General features: G+C 38.7%; 1 protein-coding gene across 1 annotated transcript in view; it reads left to right on the top strand.

Annotated features, from left to right (window-relative positions):
• Positions 1-11,475, top strand: part of LOC105516268 (proteasome activator complex subunit 3-like) — a gene marked incomplete at its 3' end in the record, with an annotated part of 31,438 nt that extends 19,963 nt beyond the window's left edge. The window contains exon 2 of the mRNA XM_011948383.1: positions 11,062-11,475. Coding sequence (XP_011803773.1) covers positions 11,062-11,475 — 414 coding nt within the window. The remainder of the gene's footprint in view (positions 1-11,061) is intronic.

Raw genomic sequence — 11,475 nt, 5'->3', positions numbered from 1 at the left:
CTTTTACGTATATATAAAAAAGTATGCTGAAGTATACAAAATGATCAAATTTCTAAAAATCAGTGATAAAAGATAATAAGGTTTTCAAAGTAGTGAGAGAAAAAAAGTTGTCAGAGAAACAGAAGTGAGAAGACAACAGACTTCTCATCAGAAATAATGCATCCAGACATCTTTAATATGGAATGACATATTTTTTAAAACTCCACCTAGAATTCTATATCCAGCAAAAATATCTTTTAGAAATGAAATTCAAATAAGGACTTATATAAACATGTAAAAGCCAAGGTAATTCACTGGCAGCAGATCACTTCTTCCTTGAAAGGAAGCCCTTCAAGGCAGAATGAAAACGATACAAGATGAACATATGAATCTACAAAAACAAATGAAGAGTGCCAGAAACGATAAACATTTGGGAAAATATAAAATACGTTTATTTAAAAAATATTTTTGAAGGATAATTGACTATTAAAGGCAAAATAATAAGAATATATTATGAATTTATACATAGAAGTAAAATATATGACAATGATAGCACAAAGGCCAGGTGTAGGAGGAAGAAAACAAAGTATATTCTTTTAAGGTTTTTATACAATAGGTGAAATACTATATTACTTGAAGGTAGGCCACGTATAATATCAACCTTAAAGCAATTGCTTGAAAAAACAAAGAACAGTTAACAGGCCAACAAAGAAGATAAAGTGGAATTAATAAAAACATGATTAACGGAAAAGATGCTAAGGAAAGAAAAATAAAGAAAGAAAGAACTCTGCAACAACAACAACAACAACAACAAAACCCCAAACCCCACATAAAGCAGTGGTAGATTTAAATACAACTTTATTGACAAATCAAGTGAATGTAAATGGTCTAAATAGTTCATTTAAAAGGCAGAAATTGTCATACTGGATAAAAAAGCAAAATCCAACTGCATGCTGCCTACTTTCAATATAAAGATAAAAGTAATAAAAGTAAAAATGTAGACAAACATGTACTCTGTGGACACAATCAAAAGAAAGTTGAAGTGGCTATATTAACATAGTTATACATTGTTTTAAGATGTAGGTTTTATTATTATCCTGGTGTGGTGAGGCTAACAAATTAGGAGATGATTGCCATTGAAAAGATAGTTTGCTATTCATAGTTCCCAAGAGGAAGGGCATGACAAACAACAAGGGCATGTGAAGGGCACCAAGTTGGTCAGGAGACAGAGGGAGTGAGGGGGACACATGGGCAAGAGCCTTTTTGTGGTTCTTACTGGAGAGGCAAAGCAAGGCAATATAAGCAGGCTTAGGATTTTGGCTCGTTTGAATAATTTCAGTGGGCTCTAGGATGAAAGGGCTGTCTCTTGTTGTCTAGTATCTGACCCTGGGGTGATTAGGTGAAAGGAATAGTGACTGTGCATGTGAAGACCAAAAAAGGAGACGGTTGATGTTAGGGGATCTGGATTTGTTGATTTGTATTTGAATTGTTCACACAATTCCTCTAGGAATTGGCTATCCCTGGGAGGGACAGTCTTTCCAGTGTCAGCAAGGCCCACATGTCAGAGCATCAGAAATACAGAAAATTGGCCAGGCACGGTGACTGACGCCTGTAATCCTACCACTTTGAGAGGCCAAGGTGGGCAGATTGCCTGAGATCAGGAGTTTGAAATCACCCTGGGCAACATGATAAAACCTCGTCTTTATGAAAATACAAAAAATTAGCCAGGCATGGTGGCGGGTGCCTATAGTCCCAGCTATTCAGGAGGCTGAGGCACGAGAATTGCTTGATCCTGAGAGGTGGAGGTTGCAGTGAGCTGAGAACTCGCCACTGCACTCCAGCCTGGGCAACAGGGCAAGACTCTGTCTCCAAAAGAAAAAAAAAAAAAAAGAAAAGAAAAAATCAAAAAGAATGATCAATACATATTAATATTTCAGAACAAAGAATATTAAAGAGAGATAATGAAGGCCATTCATATTGATAAATGGGTGAATTCATCAAGAGGATATAACGTTCTAAATATATACTCTTAACCAAGTTTCAAAGCAATAACTGATAGGAGCAGACATAGCCGCAACGGAGACCTTTATTTTAATATTTAATAGAAAAAATTAGAAGTCACTAAGGATATAGAATACTTGGAAATCACTACCAATTAAATTTAGTTAACATTTCTAGAACACTCCAACCAACAACAGCAGAATACATATTCTTTTCCAGTGCTCAAGATATGTTTACCACAATAGATCATATTTTGGTTCCTAAAACAAGTCTCAATAAATTTAAAAAATTGAAATAATTTAATGTATATTCTCTTACCACAACAAAATTTTATTAGAAATCAGTCACAGAAAGATATTTGGAAAATCCCTATTTGAGAATTAATAACAGACATAAAAAGTCAATGGTCCAAGAGGAAAATGGGTTGAGCTGAATTATAACATATCAAAATGTGTGAGATATGACTAAAGATTGATTAGAAGAAAATTCATAGCATTACAAACTACCTTAAAGAAGAAAAACATTTAAAATCAATTACCTAATCATTTTATGATCATACCCCAACTAAGCAGAAAGAAGGAAGTAATGAGAGACAAAATCAGTGAAATAGAAAACAGAAAATAAAACAGAAGTAATTAATATAACAAAAGAGCCAAAAATTATTTTTTTGAGACACTTAATTGCTAAACTTCACATCACACTGATGAGCAAAACTGAGAAGACAGAGATTGCCGATATCAAGAATGTGAGAATGGACATTCCTAAAATCCTGCAGACATAAAAAAGTAGGGGACAATTATGAGCAACTTCATACCAATAAATTTGACAAATTAGACAAAATTTACATGTTCAGTAAATTATCTAAGTTAACTACAAAAGATATGGATAATCTAAGTAGTCATATATCTCTTAAAGATATTAAATGTGTATTTAAAAACCTTCCCAAGACAAATATACAAAACAATAAACAAACAAACAGCACAACAACAAAAAAGCTTCAGGCAGTTGGTTTTACTCGTGAGTTCTTACAAACATTTAAGAAAATGAAATATTATTAAATCTACACAAACATACCCCCCGAAAAAGAATAAAATTTATCTCAACTCATTTTGTGAGGCTAGGATTATTTGTTTTTTACAAATTTGTTGTTGTTGTTTGTTGGTTGGTTTTTTTGAGACACAGTCTCACTCTGTTGCCCATGTTGGAGTGCAGTGGCATAATCTCGGCTCACTGCAGCCTTCGCCTCCCGGGTTCAAAAGATTCTCCTGCCTCAGATTCCTGAGTAGCTGGGATTACAGGTGCCCACCACCACACCTAGCTAAATTTTGTATTTTTAGTAGAGTCGGGGTTTCCCCATGTTGGCCAGGCTGGTCTTGAACTTCTGACCTTAGGTGATCTACCCTCCTCAGCCTCCCAAAGTGCTGGGATTACAGGCATGAGCCACCGTGTCTGGCAAATTGTTTTTTTTTTTTTTTTTTTTTTGCTTTAATAGATTTTGGGATACAAACGGATTTTTGTTACATGGATAAATTATACAGTAGTAAATTCTGAGATTTTAGAGCACATCACCCGAGTAGTGTACATAGTACCTAGTTTTCTATCCCTAGCCCCCCCCACCTTCTGCCTTCTGAGTCTCTGAAGTCTATTATATCACTCTGTATGCCTTTGCATACTCAAAGCTTAGCTCCCACTTATAAGTGAGAAATGCTGTTTTTGGTTTTTCACTCCTGTGTTACTTCACTTAGATTAATGGCCTCCAGCACCATCTAAGTTGTAGCAAGAGACATTATTTCATTTATTTTAATGGCTGAGTAGTACTTCATGGTGTATATATATACTACATTTTATTTATTCACTCTGTAGTTGATGGGCATTTAGGTTGGTTCCACATCTTTGCAATTGTGAATTGTGTTGCTATAAACATGTGTGTGCAAGTATCTTTTTCATATAATTACTTCTTTTCCTTTGGCTAGATACCCAGTAGTGGGATTGCTGGATCAAATGGTAGTTCTACTTCTTAGTTCTTTAGGGAATCTCCATACTGTTCTCTATAGAGGTTGTACTGATTTACATTCTCACCAGAACTGTATAAGCTTTCCCTTTTTCCCATATCCGTGCCAACATTGCTTTTTTTGCTTTTCAGTAATGGCCTTTCTTGCAGGAGTAAGGTGGTATCTCATTGTGATTTTAATTTGAATTTCCCAGATGATTAGTGATATTAAGCATTTTTCCTATGTTTGTTGGCCATTTGTATATTTTCTTTTGAGAAATGCCTAATCATGTGCTTTGTCCACTTTTTAATGGGATTATTTGTTTTTTCTTGCTGATTTGTTTGAGTTTCTTATAGATTCTGGATATAAGTCCTTTGTAAGATACATAGTTTACAAATATTTTCTCCCATTCTGTGGATTGTCTGTTTACTCTGCTGATTATTTCTTTTGCAGTGCAGAAGCTTTTTAGTTTCATTAGGTCCCATTTATTTATTTTGATTTTTGTCACATTTGCTTTTGGGGTCTTAGTCATGAAGTCTTTCCCTAGGCTGATGTCTAGAAGAATTTTCTCAATGTTCTCTTCTAGAATTTTAATAGTTTCAGGTCTTATATTTAAGTCTTTGATCCATCTTGAGTTGATTTCTAGATAAGGTGAGAGGTAGGGATCCCATTTCATTGTTCTTCATGTGACTTGCCAGTTTTCCCAGCAACATTTGTTAAATAGCATGTCCATTCCCTAATTTATGTTTTTGTATGCTTTGTTGAAGATTAGTTGACTGTACACATTTGACTTTATTTCTGGGTTCTCTCTTCTGTTCCATTGGTCTATGTGCCTACTTTTATATCAGTACTATACTGTTTTGGTAACTACAGAGGCTAGCATTATTCTGATAACAAAAGCAAACAAAGGCATTACAGTAAAAGAAACATGTTATTAAAGAGTTAGTTTTTAATATATTGCATTTATCAAATAGATAATTAAATAAATAAAAGGACAAATACTTCTGTTAAATATTGACTGAAAACAGCTTACCAAGATTTTGGTAAATTGAATCTAATAATACATATATAAAATCTTCAAGACAAATAGGTTTTATTCCAAGAATGCAAAGTTGGTTCAACATTTAAATATTAACTAATATAATTAATCATATTAACAAACTAAAAAAGAAAATTCGTTTGCTCACAATGGGCATTAAATAATAATTTGATGGCCGGGCACGGTGGCTCACGCCTGTAATCCCAGCACTTTGGGAGGCCGAGGTGGGCGGATCACGAGGTCAGGAGATCGAGACCATCCTGGCCAACACAGTGAAACCCCATCTCTACTAAAAATACAAAAAAATTAGCCGGGCATAGCGGCGGGCGCCTGTAGTCCCAGCTACTGGGGAGGCTGAGGCAGGAGAATGGCGTGAACCCGGAGGCGGAGCTTGCAGTGAGCCGAGATCGCGCCACTGCACTCCAGCCTGGGGGCAGAGCGAGACTCCGTCTCAAAAAATAATAATAATAATAATAATAATAATTTGATAAAAGCCAACATTAATTCATTATGAATGCTCCCAGCAAACTAGGAGTAGAAGAAAATTATTTTGGCAATCAGATAAAGGATATCTACAAAAAAACTACAGCTATTATAGTTAGTGGTGAAAGACTGTATGATTTTCCTCTAAGTTTTGGAATAAAGCGGGGATGTTTTCTGTCATCACTTCTATTCAATGTTGTATTGGAGTTCCTAGCCAGTGCTATATGGCAAGAAATGTTAGGTCGGTGCAAAAATAATTGCAGGTTTTGCCATTATGAGTAATTAAAAATAATGGCAATAACTGCATTTACTTTTGCACCAACCTGATATAAATAAAGGGCTAAAGATTGGAAAAAAGAAGTGAAACTAATTCACTGAAAACATGATTATCTATATGTAAAATTTTAAGGAATCTACAAAAAGCTACTAGAACTAATGATTTAATTTAGTGAAAGCAAAGGATACAGGTTCATTATACAAAAGTCAATCACTCGAATGGTAAGAGCTTGTGTCTGTTTTTCCACAATTTCAGCTCTTTCTCTACATAAGATAAGACTCTCACTCAGGGCAACCTTAGCAGATTTGAGGCTCAATATCTGCTTCTGAAGCCAGGAGACAGAATCCCTGAGTTCGTCATTTTCTTTCATCACTTTGTCCACTGAACTTAGGAGCAACCAACCAGCTTCACTATGTTCCTTGGTTCTCTACATATGGTCAAAAGTACTATGTATAGAGTCACCCAAAATGTCACTGTGGTCCTCCAGTAAAATAGGGGCTTATGGAGGTCAGGTAATTAATGGAGTTTTAGTTCAGGTCCAACTTACTGTGGGTCCAGTGGATGCCTGGACTCATCCTATGGTCATATCCCCACTGCCAGAATGCATAATTGGCATAGACATACTTAGCAGCTGGCAGAACCCCCAAACTGGCTCCCTGACTAGTAGGATGAGGGCTATTATGGTGGAAAAGGCCAAATGGAGGCCACTAAAACTGCCTCTACCTAGAAAAATAGTAAATCAAAAACAATATTGCATCCCTAGAGAGACTGGAAATTAGTTCCACTATCAAGGACTTGAAAGATGCAGGGGTGGTAATTCCCACCACATCCCTGTTCAACTCTCCCATTTGGCCTGTGCAGAAGACAGATGGATCTTGGAGAATGACAGTGGATTATCATAAACTTAACCAAGAGGCGACTCTAATTGCAGCTGCTGTTTCATTGCTTGAGCAAATTAACACATCTCCTGGTACCTACTCTGCAGCCATTGACTTGACGAATGCCTTTTTGTCCATTCCTGTTTGTAAGGCCCACCAGAAGCAATTTGCCTTCACCAGCAATACGCCTTTACTGTCCTACTTCAGGGGTATATCAACTCTCCTGCTTTGTGTCATAATGTTATTCAGAGAGACCTTGATCAATTTTTGCTTTCACAAGGTATCACTCTAGTTCATTACATTGATGACGTTATGCTGATTGGATCCAGTGAGCAAGAAGTAGCAAATACACTGGACTTATTGGTGAGACATTACGTGTCAAAAGATGGGAAACAAATCCAACTAAATTTCAGGGACCTTCTACCTCAGTAAAAGGGGGTCCAGTGGTGTGGGTCCAGTGGTGTCGACTTGTCAAAATATTCTTTCTAAGGTGAATGATAAGTTGCTGCATTTGGCCCTTGTACAACCAAGAAAGAGGCACAATGCCTAGTGGGCCCATTTGGATTTTGGAGGCAACACATTTTTCATCTGGATGTGTTACTCCAACCCATTTATCAAGCAACCCAAAAGGCTGCCAGTTTTGAGTGGGGTCCAGAACAAGAGAAGATTCTGCAACAGCTCCAGGCTGCTGTGCAAGCTGCTCTGCCACTTGGGCCATACGACCCAGCAGATCCAATGGTGCTTGAGGTGGCAGTGGCAGATAGGGATGCTGTTTGGAGCCTTTGGTAGGACCCCATAGGGGATACACAGTGGAGGCCTCTAGAATTTTGGAGCAAGGCCCTGCCATCTTCTGTAGATAACTACTCTCCTTTTGAGAGACAGCTCTTGGCCTGTTACTGGGCTTTGGTGAAAACTGAACATTTGACTATGGGTCAACAAGTCACCATGTGACCTGAACTGCCTATCATGAACTGGATGCTTTCTGACCCATCTAGCCATAAAGTAGGTTGTGCTGAGCATCATTCCATCATCAAATGGAAGTGGCATATACATGATTGGGCTTGAGCAGGTCCTGAAGGCACAAGTAAGTTACTTGAGGAAGTGACTCAAATGACTGTGGTCTCCACTCCTGCCTTCTCTTCCCCACCCTGCACCAATGGCCTCATGGGGAGTTCCCTATGATCAGTTGACAGAGGAAGAGAAGACTAGGGCCTGCTTCACAGATGGTTCTGCACAATATGCAGGCACCACCTGAAAGTGGATAGCTGGAGCATTACAGCCCCATTCTAGGACATCCCTGAAGGACAGCAGTGAAGGGAAATCTTCCCAGGGGCAGAACTTTGAGCAGTGCACCAAATGGCCAGATGTGCAATAATATACTGATTCATGGGCTGTAGCCAATGGTTTGGCTGGATGGTCAGGGTTGGAAGAAGCATGATTAAAAAATTGGTGACAAAGAAATTTGGGGAAGGGGTACATGGATGGACCTTTCTGAGTGGTCAAAAACTGAAGATATTTGTATCCCACGTGAGTGCTCACCAACAGGTGACCTCAGCAGAGGAGGATTTTAATAATCAAGTACATAGGATGACCCGTTCTGTGGATACCACTCTACCTCTTTCCCCAGTCACCCCTGTTGTTGCCCAATGGGCCCATGAACAAAGCAGCCATGGTGGCAGGGATGGATGGTTATGCATGGGCTCAGCAACATGGGCTTCCACTCACCAAGGCTGACCTGGCTATTGCCATTGCTGAGTGCTCAATTTGCCACAGCAGAGACCAACACTGAGACCTCGATATGGCACCATTCCTCAGAGTGATCAGCCATCTACCCGGTGGCAGGTCAAGTATATTGGACCTCTTCCATCATGGAAAGGGCAGAGGTTTGTTTATCCATCACTGGGATAGACGCTTACCCCAGGTATGGGTTTGCCTATCCTGAACACAATGCTTCTGCCAAGACTACCATCCATGGACTCACAGAATGCCTGATCCACCATCATGGTATTCCACACAGCATTGCCTCTGACCAAGATACTCACTTTATGGCTAAAGAAGTGTGGCAGTGGGCTCATGCTCATGGAATTCACTGGTCTTACCATGTTCCCCATCATCCTGAAGCAGCTGGATTGATAGAACGGTGGAGTGGCCTTTTGAAGTCACAACTACAGTGCCAACTAGGTGACAATACTTTACAGGGCTGAGGCAAAGTTCTCCAGAAGGCCATGTATGCTCTGAATCAGCATCCAATATATGGTACTTTTTCTACCATAGCCGGAATTCATGGGTCCAGGAATCAAGGGGTGGAAGTGAAAGTGGCACCACTCACCATAACCCCTAGTGATCCACTAGCAAAATTTTTGCTTCCTGTTCCCACGACATTACGTTCCGCTAGCCTAGAGGTCTTACTTCCAGAGGGAGGAATCCTGCCACCAGGAGACACAACAACGATTCCATTAAACTGGAAGTTAAGATTGCCACCTGGACACTTTGCGCTCCTCCTACCTTTAAGTCAACAGGCTAAGAAGAGAGTTACAGTGTTGGCTGGAGTAACTGATGAGGACTATCAAGATGAAATCAGTCTACTATTCCACAATGGAGGTAAGAAAGAGTATGCATACAATGCAGGAGATCCACTAGGGCATCTCTTAGTATTACCATGCCCTGTGATTAAGGTCAATGGGAAACTACAACAGCCCAATCCAGGCAGGACTACAAATGGCCCAGATCCCTCAGGAATGAAGGTTTGGGTCATTCCACCAGGAAAAAAACTACTACCTGTTGAGGTGCTTGTTGAAGGCAAAGGGAATACAGAAAGGGCAGTAGAAGAAGGTTGTCATCAATACCAGCTATGACCACATGACCAGTTGCAGAAATGGGGACTGTAATTGTCATGAGTACTCCTTCTTTTGCTAAAAACATGTTTGTGCATGTATACGCGTGTACTAGGAAAATATCCTTATTTTGTTTCTTTTTCCTTTATCATGTGACATAAGATTTATTGATTTCATATTAGCATTTAAGTATTGTTAACCTTATGTAATAGTATTTAGGTTGGAGATTGGTATGTTTCCGGTTGTACAACGGCATAGTTATGACCTTATTATTGTCTTTATTTGAAGATTATGTATGATCTCAGAAGATGTGTATGGGTTCAAATTGACAAGGGGTGGACTTGCGATGGTTAATACTGAGTGTCAACTTGTTTGGATTGAAGGATACAAAGTATTGATCCTGAGCGTGTCTGTGAGGGTGTTACCAAAAGAAATTAACATTAAAGTCAGTGGGCTGGGGAAGGCAGATCCACCCTTAATCTGGTGGGCACAGTCTAATCAGCTACCAGTGACTATAAAGCAGGCAGAAAAATGTGAAAAGGAGAGACTGGCCTAGCCTCCCAGCCTACATCTTTCTCCCATGTTGGATGCTTCCTGCCCTCAAACATTGGACCCCAAGTTCTTCAGTTTTGAGACTTGGTTCCCCTTGCTCCTCAGCTTGCAGGTGGTCTATTGTGGGACCTTGTAATCATGTAGGTTAATACTTAAGAAACTCTCTTTTATGTGTGTGTTTGGAGACACATATATATAAAACCATATTATATATATGGTTTTCCACACAGCATTGCATATATATACAATTTAGTTCTGTCCCTGTAGGGAACCCTAATACATTAAGTTAACTCTCCCTCCCCTCCACGCACCTAGTGCTTTAAATCACGCCACTGTCTCCTAATTTATAGTTGCTGATAAGAGGTCTTTCATAGTTTTTGTCTTTTTTCCTCTGTAAGTTATATCTCCTCCACCCTACCCTGTTTCCATGCGTGGCTACGGTGAAGATTTTGTCTTAGTATTTGGTTTCAGCAGTTTGACTATGATATGTCTAGGTGTGGCTTCTTTTGATATTTATATTTTGGGGAGATTTTCTATGTTTGTTAGATCTGTGAATTTTTGTCTTTTGTTAATTTTGGAAAATTCTCAGAATTTATCGCTTTAAATATTTCCTCTGCTCCATTCTCTATCTTTTCTTCTTCTGGTAATCCAATTACATATGTTTAGATATTTTAATATTGCTATGCAGATTTTGGAAGCTCTTATTCTTTTTTAAAACTCTTTTGGCTCTTTACATTCCAGTTTAAATAATATTTGTTGATCTATTTTTTATTTGACAAATATTTAGTAAGCACCTATCATATACCAAGAACTATAACTTTCATCCTCTGTATAAGGATTACAACCTTGCACAGAACAGATAAAATTTCATTTCCATGGTAGTTACTTTTCAGTTGAGAAATGGAAAGCAATACAATAAATTAAAAAATATATAGACTGGTGAACGAAACAAAGGAAAGTAACAAAAGACTCTTTCTAATGCTAAGAAGAATTAATAAAAAATGAACAAAATAAAAATGTTAACCAGCAGCTGGTGGACATTATTGAGAAAGTGAAACCTGAGATCCGGCCGTTGATTGAGAAATGTAACACAGTCAAAATGCGGGTACAGCTCCTGATTCCCAGGATAGAAGATGGAAACAACTTTGGGGTGTCCAGTCAGGAGGAAACAGTTGCAGAGCTAAGAACTGTTGCGAGTGAAGCTGCATCTTATCTGGACCAGATTTCTAGATATTATATTACAAAAGCCAAATTGGTTTCTAAAATAGCTCAATATCCGCATGTGGAGGACTATCGCCACGCCGTGACAGAGATTGATGAGAAAGAATATATCAGCCTTTGGCTCATCATATCAGAGCTGAGGAATCAATATGTCACTCTACATGACATGATCCTGAAAAATATTGAGAAGATCAAATGGCCCCGGAGCAGCAATGCAGAG

This window comes from Colobus angolensis, unplaced genomic scaffold (genome assembly GCF_000951035.1).
Source record: "Colobus angolensis palliatus isolate OR3802 unplaced genomic scaffold, Cang.pa_1.0 Scaffold279, whole genome shotgun sequence".
NCBI classification, from domain to species: Eukaryota; Metazoa; Chordata; class Mammalia; order Primates; family Cercopithecidae; genus Colobus; species Colobus angolensis.
Note: the sequence above shows the minus strand (reverse complement) of the source record. Positions and strands in the feature narration are given on the sequence as shown.